Source organism: Diadema antillarum, unplaced genomic scaffold (assembly GCF_040938485.1).
Source record: "Diadema antillarum isolate AM-2024a unplaced genomic scaffold, OU_Dant_1.0 seq00000565_RagTag, whole genome shotgun sequence".
In the NCBI taxonomy this organism is placed as follows: Eukaryota; Metazoa; Echinodermata; class Echinoidea; order Diadematoida; family Diadematidae; genus Diadema; species Diadema antillarum.
The window spans coordinates 1,987,104-2,001,817 of NW_027271504.1; the positions used below are offsets into that span (position 1 = coordinate 1,987,104).

The 14,714-nt window shown below is 38.5% G+C and overlaps 1 protein-coding gene across 1 annotated transcript in view; it reads right to left on the reverse strand.

Annotated features, from left to right (window-relative positions):
* The window catches only part of LOC139735163 (rabphilin-3A-like), a 78,662-nt gene that overhangs the window by 46,546 nt on the left and 17,402 nt on the right, over nucleotides 1-14,714 (reverse strand). The window contains exon 3 of the mRNA XM_071645924.1: nucleotides 13,761-13,904. Within this exon, the coding sequence (XP_071502025.1) occupies nucleotides 13,761-13,904 (144 nt within the window). The remainder of the gene's footprint in view (nucleotides 1-13,760; nucleotides 13,905-14,714) is intronic.

Below are 14,714 nucleotides of genomic sequence, written 5' to 3' on the forward strand. Positions count from 1 at the left end.
CTGGCATGGCCTCCCATTTATTGTCTGACCTGGTAAGTTCATGCATAATGAAATGGGTCTGTCTTTATCACATAAAAACCAATCTGCCTAGCCATCTGAGCTTAAAGTAATTTATAATATATTTCTTTCAAAAGATTGCATTTACTTCTGAACAAGCCATGATTATTGCACGATATCTTCAGCACAAATAAATTGATGCACCATCAAACGAGATACCACAGCAGGATATTAGTACAGCATTGTGTTATGATACTATATGGCTAGAAAAACATACCTTACACTGTGAGAGCTACAACTGTACATATACATGTAACAAGGAATGTAACTACCCTTTATACAACATGAGATGTACCTTTAATTACACTAAAGATATGTTACTTCACTTAATGAAGAACAAATTGGTAAGATAATTCACATATCATATTGAAAATGTTTATACCTAAAATATGTCTTTTATCAAAAATGCACATTTTCATATTTTGAATAAGAAAAGCACATAATTGGTATCATAAAATGATACCTATTTGACATTGTCATGACTGCTATGTTCAACATACTCATTTGTACTGTCAGGAAGCATTTGCATAGAAGAAGCTTTGCATTCTAAGAAAAATAGAGATATTTAGAATGCAAAACTTTCTAAATGTATAAAAATGCACAGGTATTCTTATACTAAATAAACAAAGGCAGCCATTTTTTTCTCTTTTCTCTCATCTATTCATCTACAAGGCCAGACCAACAGTGCCACACTGTAGGTCTGTCCTTGTAGATGAGTTGTGGGATACCATATTAACCTTTCCAAAAAATTAAGCAATGGTGTCTGATGTGACCAATGATAGAAAAAAAATTTGTAAAATAGTAGGAATAGGGATAATAATGAAACAATGATTGTAAGAAAAATTATCAGGGTAATATCATCTCAATGTAAGTATATCATCATTGTGATAAAACATGAAAATTATTATGATAGTCATTATCGTAGAAATTATAATTATAAGAATGAGTGAGTACTATTTCCACACTCGGTGCTCTAGATTTCCAGATTTAGCTGGATGACAGTGGCAACAGTGGGTCCTATGAGGCCTCAGCAACAGTCATTAGGGATCAATCAGGGGTAATCAATGTACCAATTTGTGAGCCAAGCTTGGGGCACAGACCACTAGATGGGGAGTGAGAAACAGAAATCACTACCGCACACAAGCATGAGAACACGAGAAAGCCGTAAGTGGTGGTGGTAGTGTGTGTGTGTGTGTGTGTGTGTGTGTGAGCAAGTCTGCAAGCATTCACTTTTGTATTACATGTGTGTGTGTGTGTGTGTGTGTGTGTGTGTGCTAGCACTTGCGGATTTCTTCACGCATGAATACTCCCAGGAATACACACCTGCTAGTCATGGGGGAATCAATGTACCAATTTGTGAGCCAAGCTTGGGGCACAAAATTGGGAGTGAGAAAGAGAAATCACTACCGCAGACTAGCAAGTGAATGTGAACACAAAAAACTGAAGTTGTGGTGGTTTCTGTCTGTGTGTGAGCAAGGAGGTTCGAGAGATGGAGTTACAACTGACTATAATTATTCAATCAACTGTCAGTTTTCTATGGATGGACAAAAGAATTCCACAGGTGCATTTGTGCCTTTGATGTTCGATGCTTGAAGCCGCTATCTTTCTGAGCAATCTGAAGATTCATTTTTAACGCTAACATAATATCGGGTATATGCTGCTCATTTATATATCAAATGCAATGAAATTTCACCTAATGATAAAGCATATAAAACAAAAGTCAATTCTGTTCGAAAATATGTGCAAAAGTGTAAATCTGAGCTGTATTTTGTCAAAGTGTTTGAAATTTTACCCTCATGGAAAGCTGGTTTTATCACTTTTCTCCTTATTTCCGCCAAATGAAACTAATGTGGTATCATCTTCAAGTATAGTTTTTTATAAATTAATATGTCAGATTAGCATACAGACACGTACAGTCGAGTAATTTTGATATCTATTTCAGCAATATTTAAGCAATTTCTATTCGCGCACCCCCGTGCCTTTACCATTGTCTACCGTCCATCGTTTGTAAGTAGGGACAGCAAAAAGTAATCACCTTTACAAAGACATATCTTCCTTGGAAAGTGGCTGGTGATTATGCAATGAGACACGAGTTAATTGTCTTCGCATCTGAGCGGCAGATCCAGTTTGACACATACTTCAAATATTTTTGAGTGGCGGCTGTGAGCATGGGATCAAAGTGAATAAAACTGTTGTGACTCCATTTCTCGAACCTCCTTGGTGTGCGCAAGTCTGCAAGCATTCACTTGTGTGTGTGTGCATGTGTGTGTGTGTGTGTGCTAGTATATGTGGTTTTCTTCAAGAATGAATGCTCCCAGGAAAACACACCTGGTAGTCATGGCAATCAATCAGGAGGGATCAATGTAAAAAAATTGTGAGCCAAACTTGGGGTACAAAATTGGGAATGAGAAACAGAAATCATTACCACAGACTAGCAAGTAAGCATGAGACAGCATTTTAAAGTGGTGTGTGTGTGCATGCATGTTTGTATGTGTGTTTGTGTGTGTGTGTTTGTGTGTGCATGTGTGTGCATGTGTGTGCATGCCTGTGTTTGTCTTATTAACATTTTTGGATTTCTTCATGCATGAACACTCCCAGGAATACACACCTGCTGGTCATGGGGATCAATCAGGGGGAATCAATGTACACTGTACCAATTGGTGACCAAGTAGGAGGTACAAGATGGTGGAGAAGAGAACATACATGTAAATTTCCTACGGCCCAGTACAGTGTAGCAAGTGAACATGAGAAAGTCTGATGTGTCAGTATATGTGTGCGTGTGCACATGTATTTATTTGTTTAAGTGTTCGTTTGTGTGTGTACTTCCGTTTGTAGAATTTTTCACACGTGAATGCTTCCAGGAATACACACCTGCTAGCCATGGAGACCAATCAGGGGTAATCAATGTACCGATTTGTGAGCCAAGCTGGGGGTACATGCGCAATGGGGGAGAATAGAAATGTCTGTGGCCTAAATGAACATGAGAAAGTCTTAAATGTTAGCCTGTGTTCCTATGTATGTTTATGCACTTGCAAAATCCTCCACAAATAAATCCTTCCTGGAAGCCACACCTGCTAATCATGGACACAAACCTTAATGGATGCCATTGATGGTTTAATGGGTGCCCTTGATGACTTAATGGGCGAAATAGACCTCAGGATACACATTAAGGATTCTAAAAAAAAGAAAAAAAAAACTGAGATGGGTCTTTATTTGAATGGGTAAAGGAAGATGCAGAGTTTGAATGTATAAGTGTCTTGAAAATGTTTACTTGTATCTGTCGTTATTCGAGTTCAAAGAGAAAGAGCTCTGCAATAGATGGTAATGACAGAAACCATTATCATCACCACCATCATAACAATACAGTCATCTTGTTATCATCATCATTTGGTAATTTTTCTCCAGTTTTCAAAAAAAAAAAGAAGAAGAAGAAGAAAAAGAAAATCCAAGCTGGCAACAGGAAACAGAAATGACCTTTTACAGGCCCACTGAACAACAAGCAACTGTTCGAATCTAGTAGATATGGCTGCTGGTTACATCACACAACTGCAACCTTCATTAACCCCTCTGCATCTCCCACATTAGGAAACAGATGGAATGAGAGAGAGAGAAGAAAAATCACACAAAAGGTCGGTTCTCTGCAAGAGTAATTTCATACCTATCACCAAACATCTGCTCTAAAGGTCAGTGAAGCACTTCCATATTATCTAAAATACCAGCCGAACTGGTTGCATGAACAAGAAAAGTGCACATTCATAAGCTACATTTTATTTCAAAGTAGAGTACAATATTTGATGCAAGCGAGCTCCATTTATGATGAATTTCTGGTGGATGAATAATACAAGGACTGAAAAGAGCCCAAATTTGTTTCTATTTGAGTGGATATTCACATAGTTTCTGCCAATTTGATGGATGTCATATGTAAATATGTTTGCCCTTTTCTTTCAAATTAACGTTTTGTTTGAATGCCAAATGTTAAAGGTTTTCTTTTACGTCTCTATGTTTGTCTGTCTGTCTGTTTATTTGTGTTAACCAGACTTGAAAGAGCATTGTCACATTGTTTGCTACACAGTGTCATCACAAGGAGTTATCATCAGAAGAAAAAATGATTTAAATATAGATGACTTTCCACAATGACATACTGTAATGTAAAACTGAAGTGACAGTGATCTGAAATTTCATACCAAGGGTAATGTCTAGGACCCATGATCTATGAATCCGCTTTCTCCTGGGAACCTCCTCAATAATTAGAATCTGACTCCCAGGGTGAATTCAGGACACGATCAAGCCATTTTGAGGTTTGGCTGTTTTCTTCAAACATGTGCATTTTATTGTCAGGCTCATGTATCAGCCTATATTCCTGATACTGAGAAAAAGAAAAAAAATGTTGTAAGGTATGAGTTTTCTTCAATTTGTCTCCCTGGGAGACAAATTGAACAAAACTCAGATGAAGATAATTAAAGAAAACTCATACCCCATATCTTTACCCCTGTGCTATTCTAATAATCTCTTGCTTTCAAGAAAAATGTTATTGTTCCTTTAGATGTGATAGCACACCACACATTCCTTGAGTGACGTCCACCTCTTAACCCGTTGAGGACGAGTCCCGAGTATACTTGGGCAAGTGTCTATGGGAAATGCGTGTTGTAGCAAAATCAAACAATCCTCAACGGGTTAAAGGGGATGGCTAGTAACTGATCAATGGGAATGAGTGGAAATGCTGGGGGATTATTGTTCCAATTCTTGTGGGATTCATTTAAGAGTACATAATATGTCTATTGTTGTGTGAACATTATTTGCTTCAGAACGGTCTCATATTCAAGTAATGTGCAGTTTAATGCCCCATCACTGTACAGGCATGCTAGCCTGGAAACATTAAACTGCACATTACTTGAATATGAGACCATTCTGAAGCAAATAATTTTCACACAACAATAGATATATAATGTACTCTTAAATGAATCCCACAAGAATTGGAACAATCATCCCCAAGCATTCCCATTGATTCTCACTGATCAGTTACTAGCCATCCCCTTTAACTCTTCATGTGCCATGGTGGAAACCCCCTTTGTGCCACATTATTCTGAGACACTAACGGTTTCATGCCTTGAGAAAGCATTCTGTTTTTCAAGTCTATGTAACTTCTTTTGATTTCTGTTGAGCTGGGGCAAATAATGATTAAGTTGTAGAGAAAATGTAAAGCTTTGCTTTGATGTATTATTGTATGACAAATCTATCATTGTTTTTCTTTCAAAATGACCAGTAATCACATAACTGCAAAGGCTTGACTTTTGCACACAAAACAATGACAGACACTTAGAAATTACTCTCAAATCCAGTAGAAAACACCTGTTGATAGTCAATCACTACAAGAGATGCAAGCTATATGTGAGAGGAACGGAAGCTTGAGAAACGATTTCATTGTACCGCCGCAGTTGGTGGTTTATCGATTGAATTAGGCGGATTAGTGCGTTTGAGCAGAATATGTGATGTTGGCACGCCGTCGACTGAGTCGAATGTGCGAACGTGGCACATAAAGAGTGAAGGGAATTCTAAACCTTTTTCTATCAAGTTTCTAAAAATCTTCATAGACTTCATGTGAGGCCCAACGATTTCTCTGGATAAATTTAAATTGATAAAACTAGAACTAGAACTATGACTGAAATATTTATGTTTCCTACATTCACAGGTAAACAAATCAAAGCTTCCATTGAAATACATACTACCATGCATGTATACCATATGTAAAAAAAAAAAATACAACAGGACCCTCCGCAATGATAAATGTTATAATAGTGAATCAATCCAAATACAATTTCAGGATATGAAACTATAACTTATTGCTCACATCTTACAGAAAACCCCATTCGATTTGCTTCAGTGGTCAGGGAGAAATGAGGATCATTGTAAAGCATGTCAGGAATCCCTTCCCTCCGAGTTCTGTCCATTGTGTTCACACATTATGCATTTCCAAGAGCATCCAAGTGCTAAACTTGGAAGAATCAGACCCATGACATGCACTACAATTATCCACATTTCTCTGTGACCACTTAACCAAATTGAATGGGGTTTTCTGCAGAATATAGCTAAGATGTTATATTTTAAGACCCTGAAGTAGCATTTAGACAGTTTAATCATATTGGAAGTTATCAATGTGAAAATCTGATTGTATTTTTTTTTTTTTTTTTTTTTGGGGGGGGGGGGAACATACTGTATAATCTGTTTCACCAGCAGTTGGAATCTGTGTCTAGTGTTCGCAACCCACAAATGAGATGAACCTGTCACTAAATTGCCACAGTCTCAAGATATACATGTGATTATACTTCTACAACTGATATGAGTGGGTGATAAGGATGTGTGTTGCATCAGAAACTCTATATGTTGCATCCCTTGCAGCAGTATAATAAAGATCAAGAATTTAATCTATCCATTCTGAGAGTGCTCTCCCATATTCAGAACTCTAAGTGTACTCTCCATGGGTTTTAATGATCAAGTTGCTAGTGAGAAACAACTTCACAATTATAGGTAATCAACAAATGCCTTGAAAATGAACCCCACTAGTTGTTGAAGATGGTATACTATCAGGCTCAGCACATGCTCGACAAACTCTATCCTAATTGTTAGCACACTCATACCATTTGCAATGATCTCACTGAATGTGAATCAGGGAAGGAATCATATTCATATTTAATATTTCATTATACTTACATAAAACTTGGATCCTACTCTTTGTACTTTAAAGTCTTTGTAAATATCTTTTTTTTCCATCTAGCATTTTAAAAAGTTACTAAATGAAATTGATTAGTACAAACTGTTATTGACACACCAACATATTGTGTGATTTAAAAAAACAAGATACATTGAATAGCACAAGCCATAGAAAAAAATCTTCAATTTTCATTATAACTTTAGAACATCTAAACATCTAACTCATAACCCTTTGATTGTAATCTTTTTAAAATGGTCTATACAATGTCAGTTGAAAACCAGGTTATTGATGCTGTAGTGAGCCGATGGGCTAAAGCCCTTTTATTTCAAAGTTTATGACAGCAATAGGGCTTGTACAAAATAAAATATTTTTGTCTTTTGAATTTGTTTCATATGAAGACCAGAATATTGCGACTATATTTTATCAAAACAAAACAATGATGAGGCTTCCCTACTTGATTAGAGGTGTTACTTTCCTGGCATAAATAGCTAAATGTTCAAACTTAGATACCAATCCCTAATTTTAACAAGAAGCAATAATGAGGCTATCCAAATCATGGCAAGATAACATGCAATCTACCATTACCTCAGCTTGATTATCATGCACAGAACCGAAATGGATCACTAGACCAGTGTACTACAGTGTCAGATATCTGACGACTGCTCCCAAACATATGGCTGACACAAATTTGGCATTGTTAATATAGCTGAAGTCATATTTCTGTGGTCTCATTAAAATGATTACTGAACACCTGACTGAAAATGGGCATGACACTATCATCTGCTGTTCTGTACTGGAAGCATTAATGAGAACTTTCAGGATGACATGGGAAACAATCTTCAGGGTCATATTTCTTCTTTTTCTTTGCTAATACTTACAGAGTCTTTTATCTAAAGAATAGCACATTCTCTCCTCCCATTCATTTCTATCCTTTTAAATAGGTCTCATGACTTTGCATCATACACATAATTTCCTTTCTTAGCTCTCTTTACCACTTCATACTTTCTATATAATATCTTTTCTCCATCTGTTGTCTATGTCCTTAAATGTCTTTACTGTGTGCCTGGAATCCTTTAAGCTGAAGCCTTGTAGAGGGCCAAGGATATGACACATGCAAACACAAGACCACAGCCTAAAAGGCATATCAGATGATGGCCTTAACTTTCTAGAGCCCACCCCCCCCCCCCCCCCCGCCTTTATCATGAATTTAATAGCTCGTTCTGACCCCAGAGAAGTAAAGCAAGATCATCATCATTTCGTCAGGAGAATATCAAGATGAAGATGATTTCAGGGCCCCTCATCTTTCCCGCCAAGGTGAATCTACTCCAGTGCAGTGATTGAGTTAGCGATAAGTCTGTAATATCCTGTCGTGCCTTACGAGGAGGCGGTAGAGGAAGAGGGATTTCTCATCTAAAGGATGAGCACGACTCCGTCTCCCGCATCCAATTTCTCCCACAGAGATAATCCCAAGGGACTTGGGATAAGGCTCACATCTCAAAAAGCTCATCCTCCAAGTGTACAGAGGCTTTTGAGAGCACGTTTACCCACATGCCACCGTGAAGATACTCTACGATAATAAGCCATATGGCAATATGTGCACTCTTATGAAAGCCCTTATCTGACTGCATGCATTTGATAAAGTTACAGGCAAGATGCATTTCTACATGGGAAGAAGAGAGGGGAAACCCGAGTAGAATCGAGATGTACATGGGCGCGGCATGCTCCATAATAGGTGCAAAACAAGAGAAGAGAATCCTGCTGGAGATTGCCGTTTCTCTTATCACATTCATGTTATCTTCCCTGCATTGGTAACACTTCAGCCTAGGACATTCACTGATATCGAGGCATTTGCTTTCGGGCCACTGCTAGCATGTTTGAATTATGCAACAGCCATACATGCAATTGCTATATGGCTGAGATTTGTGCAAATTTACACCCATTGCATTTCTGTAAATCGAGGGCATTCCGCTCCTCTCTCCACTCCTGAAAACTAAACATGCCTCAACATCTCAAACTTTGCTTCAAAGAAGGTCTAAGATGTAGGCTGTACTCCACACCTTGTGCTGTGCACAGCGGCAGGGGCAGTTGAAATCAAAGAAATCTTCTCAGAAAACTTTTTCTGGGACAAAGCCTGGAATACTTGCAGGAGAAGAATTTAAATGAGAGAAATAAAAATTCTGCATTCTACATTATAAACACTGTCATATCTTGAGGGAAGACACTTTTAACTGCAAGAATTACAGCACGAAGTTTATGTGGAGAACATTTGCCCAGCTGCAGAAAATTATCTTTACAAGACCAATCTCTAAATCATAATTGAAGAAAAATACAAAAATACAAAATACAAGGAAATCCAACAATAATGTTAACACAACCCCTAAAGGCACTTAAATTACAATTCTTTATATTTCTCTCAACCTGTTGAAGATGGACTGATTTTCCTTTGAGTTGCATTTCCCATCTACCCCAGCCCAAGAATACTTGAGGCTAGTCTTCAACATGTTAACTGTTAATTGCATTTTCAGTAGCAATGATGCCAAACTTATGAAATTTCACATAAATCTAACATCATGATCATGTCAATCATTGCCAACATGCTCTATAATTAACAAAGTGTTGTTTCAAACAGTAAGTGCCCCTACTTCTCTTTTACAGACCCCCTGAAGTGGCCCACAAAATTGCCAATATGGCTCTTGAGTTCAAAATTAGCTACCAAAATATCCTAATCTTCACCTTGATAGGCTATTCTCTAAAAAAAAAAATGAATAAAATGCCCTTTACCATAAGGCCCCTGGTCATTAGGAAGTGTTATTTGTCATTGTAAGGACAAATATAAACAGCCTTATGGACAAGAATTGGAGCTGTCAGTACACCGTCATAAGAACTGACGTCATTGCAACTCAATGTATCGTAAGACGTTGCTCTAAAAAAAAAAAAATCAACACACACATTCTCTGGTTGAGATACCTATCTCGACACAGTGTATTTATAGACCAGTCCTCATCCTGTTGAATGGTAAAATGGACACCAGGGGGCATGTCAACTCGAAATGAGTACATTTTCTTTTTTAGGATACGCTAAATGGAAACACGGATATTGTTTTTGAGTGATCATTCCGTGCTTCACTATCACATCCTGTTATCAAGGGATGCAAACATGTTCTTGTTGTTGTTGTTATACTGTACATATTCACTTCTGGCAGAGTATTTTCAAGTCACATCTAAACCATACAAATAGTATTTTTGAATTAAAGATTTCATGTTAAAAGGAGGGGCCACCACTCCATCATTTTCTTTTAAGAAGTAATTCTGTTATCATTGTCGATATTTTATGAACATCATCATTATTATCAGGTATATCACCATAACTACTCTTCCAATGTATGTGGTAACATCAAAGAGGTACTAGGCGAGCTTGCCTAGTACCTCCTTGGTAACACTGCATCACAAACCAACGTGACTGTTCATCACTCTAATCCCTTCTGCACGAAGTATTTCTATACCTGCACACACCATGGAAAACACAATGTACTACTGTAGTCTTGAGCTAAGGCTGTTTACTTATTTTACCTATTCTAACTTGAATATGTTTCATGTGATGAGTACAATCTCTGAAAAATTCATCATAATAACCTACAGTACATTGTATTTGGAAAGCTGCTGCATATATTCATGGTTTCTTGGCTTTTGATCAGAGGAATAGATTAACTTGGAGTGATCAGACAGCTTTTGGATAAGTAAGTCAGTTCACCAACATATTCAAATTCATGGGTATATTTCCCAAAAAGGATCGACCTCATCACCAGCTTTTCCATCCATCCATCCATCCATACATAGTCAGAGTATTTCGATACTTGCAGTGCAGTTTGCATGTATTGGTTGTTGCTATGCCAGACAGGCAACAGAAATTCCTCTTAGTTACAAAAAGGGTGTGCATCAGGTCTGGTGAGCAAACTGGTTTATTCAATTCAGCCTCAAAGGCCCCTCACAGTGTGCAAGTACAGTACAGAGGGAAAAAAGTTTAGTTAGCCAGACTAGCATTGCCCCACCCCATTTTTTTCCCTCTTCCCTTCTGTGCTGTCAGGTGTGTGCTGCTTATTACCGCACCTGCCCAGCAGAGAGGTGAAAACTCCTCTCTATCTCTTCCGTCTCCTCTTATTGCACACAAGATTGAGCCATCATTTCATTATGCACTGGGCAATCAAATATTCCGACAAAGTCGTTCAAGAGAGAGAGAGAGAGAGAGGGGGAACACAGATAATCAATAGGACGATTACCAGAATATTAGAGGATAATTTTTCCTCAGATTACCCGACATGAAATTATTCTGTTCGTTTGCTTGCATAAATTAGTTTTTGCTCTGTCAGGCAAGCCTAGAAAGAGCTTTTTCACCTGTCAGGAACAACCTTGGATATCAAACTTTGCATGAGATTTGAATAAGTTAATATGTTAGCGAACCAGTTCATTCACTGTGTACAGAACATACATATTCCTGTTTCAACAGAAGTCATACCAAGTATAATTGATTCTATGTCTAATTTGCATTTGCACTGTATGTTCATTTATATATCTTGTCCTGGGCAATACAGTGCTGTAACAGAGACTCCAACTCTCCCGTTTTCGACGGGAGATCTCCCGCCGAAAACCCATTTTTGCAAAATCTCCCGTTCTCCCGCTTGTGATTTAATTTCTCCCACCCTGGCTCTGTGTCTCCCGTTCGAAAGGATTTCTTACTTATTGCTATTGTATGTTGAAAAAATAAGCCTTAGATAGCACCAGAGAGCATCTAGAACCCTAGGAACTTGGCACTTCGCACACATCAACTTGGAGTCTCCCGTTTGCTAGGGGTTTCAGGCAGGAGAATCTCAAGATCAGAAGGTGCTTTGGGTTGGAGTCTCTGCTGTAATAATATTGATATCTCTCTTGTGTTGTCACGTCTTTCGATGTTATCCTTGGCTATTTGATATACTTCAATAAAGTGATGATGTACACACACCCTTGAGATTCGCATGTACAAAATTTCTCTCCGGAGGCAGATTTGAGATGAGTGTCCTCAGTGTGAACGCACCTTGACAGCAGTGCATGGCTGGGAAGTGAGAGAGCTCAAAAAGTATGATCTTAGAAGGCACTGATTGAAAGCAAAAGCACACACTTGCAACCACTCTAATGCCTTTATCAACTCATACGCTGACTTCATGAATAAACCTGCACCCCTTGAAAATTCTTCCTATCGTCCACAGCTTTGCAATCTCTTCGGAAGATGTGGAGGGACGGGGAGGGAATACAGGATACCGGCTGATGGATGGTTGTAATCTCTCGACTGTGATGCGGACACCACTTTGGCAAAACAAGGAGATAGGGAAAGAGGGGTAATGAAGTCTGCACACTCAGTTATGTATGGAAAGAGAATCCTTTCGATTCACCTGGACCATGCCCATGCTATCACGTAAGAACCAAAAGAAGGCCAGTGTTCTGTATAAAATGAATAACATCGTAGGCTTTTGCTCTCAAATTTATACCGTTTGAGTGAAAACTAGGTTGTGGCATTCTTTGTGACTGCCACTAAACTACCCTTTGAATGAATTAAAATTCTGTATGTTATTTTTGTTTTAAAATGTTCATGCCGGTAGACACAATGTGAAGGCATGGATTGTGGAATGACAAGAAACAAGTTTCAATTCTGTTGAACAGGATTAGAACTGTATTTCACTCATCTGTAAATTTTACGACTCCATTATAATTTGCATGTCCCTAAATATCTAGTTAAATTAATCTTTGTCCGTCCATCAAGCTATTCACCTTTTTCATCTGAGCTATCTATCAAGCTCCCTATCTATCTATTACCTCTTTTCCTCATCAGGCCATCCATCTATAATTACTTCTGGTCTTCAGACTACCTTTATCTTGCTCTTAAATGTCAGAGTAACCTGAATTTCTAAAGGTCCCTTCATCCTCTCTCCCTTGAAAGATTATGATATCCCAAGTTCCATGAAATATCACATATCGAGCACCCCAGCTGGCATGAGGCTCGCAAACCCCCGCAAAATGGGTCTTGTGCGCCAGTTGATTTGAACTCAAACTTTCTGTGCCATGGTGGAGATGAATAATGGAAGGAGGTTGCACCTAGATGTTAAGCTGCTCATCATCCCATGCAAATGAGCGTTTCCATGGGAACGGACACCAGATGCAGATGGATGCTCCTCCTGAAATGGGGTCGACAGAGTGTGCCTTTCTCCTACACCAGCTCAATCAAGATCTCTTAGAAAGACTTCTCTTCTGTTCTTAAAGGCACCAGCAACCTGTACAGTTTGCAACCCTCTTTCTAAAGCCCTTTAAATTTCCAGCAATTTCATATGTTCTTGTCTACAGATATGCATTGAATGCCAATGGCAATTCATGAAAATTTCATGCCACGAAAAGGGCCGTTGGCTCAAATTCACAAAAATTTCATGACACAAATATTCTAGTGTTACAGTATTTGCCTTCACAACACCTCACACTGATTCTTGAATTTAGTACGGAAATGGCAACCACCTTTTTTTGTGAAAGGCGAATGGGTGGCACAGAAAAATCAGTTATATGCAAAAAAAAATGATCAGCTGCAGTTGTTGACAGTAAAATGAGTGACTACGCACTTATAACTTTTTCAGTGCACGTGGCAAAGGTATGTTCATTGTGATGTCAGATGTGTGCAATGGTGCAAATACTACTAGTATGGCCCGAATTCATGAAGGTGGTACAATTGAAACCATGGTTTCAATTGTACCACCTTCGTGAATTCGGGCCTATGAGTTTATAATGAGCTTATCAAACATGGGAGTCAACGTAAATAGGTGACATCAGCTTTTGCTCAAACAAAATTTCACGGCTCAACAGCGACAGCATGCAATGGTACCTTTAGTTGAGTGATGAGCAATCAACCAATCATATAGCTAGAATCCTTTTCAGTGTTGTATAATATACTAGTAAGATTTTAAGACTGCATTGTGACCTACCCTATCCTCTCTTGTTCCGAGACTTCCAGCTTCTCAGCTTTCTCGATGACCTTGAGGATGGTGTCCTGCTCATCGCGGTTCAGGCCCTCGCTCTTCTGGAACTTCTTGGAAGAGTTGGTGTGAAACGACCAGCCTGTCCCAAGTCTGACAGATGAATTAAATGAAGGTGATATTCAATGACGAATAGATATGGGCCATGATGCAAGAATAGGGCCCCTATGGCATAAAATACTGAAAATGAGTTTTCATCGCCACATTGTAGAATGAACTCTGGCATATGCGAACCGTTTTCTGAAATTCAACTCCTAAATGTCCCAATTATGACATTTATAAAACCATGTTTTCTCCAAATCCTGCCACTTTTCGATGCGTCAAGGCATGAGTGTGCAGCTACCTAGCTGACCTTTTTTTGCAAGTATTGTTTGTCAAACATCTATGTCGTTCTCTAATGTTTGTGTGTGACAGCACTAAGGGCCCTTTTCTCGCATTACGGCCCATATACAAAGCATAATAAAACACTTAGTATGCTGTACATCCAATAAAATATTCTATCCAACAAATAATTCATACCAATATAAAAAAAAATCATCATAAGGAGATGTACTGTAGATCGAAAATTTTTCAGAGGCATGACATTTCCTGATCGGGAATGCGAACATTGTACTAATTGAATGCATTCATCACATAGGCATATGCACATGCAAATACAATATTGTAGTAGACCAAGCATCTGTGTGTAACTGCTGCCTGACCATGTTGCATGTATGCACGTCCGTCTCATACTTAGTAGGCCTACTCATATAACCAGAGGGGATACTATGGTGGGTTTGTTGAATTCACGACCCCCACCCCAAGAAAAAAAAATATACAGCATCTACTGTATTTGATCAAAGGAGTCAGTCATCCAATCACCTTCCTCTTTCTCCCACCCTAGCAAACTGCCCCCCGCCCCAA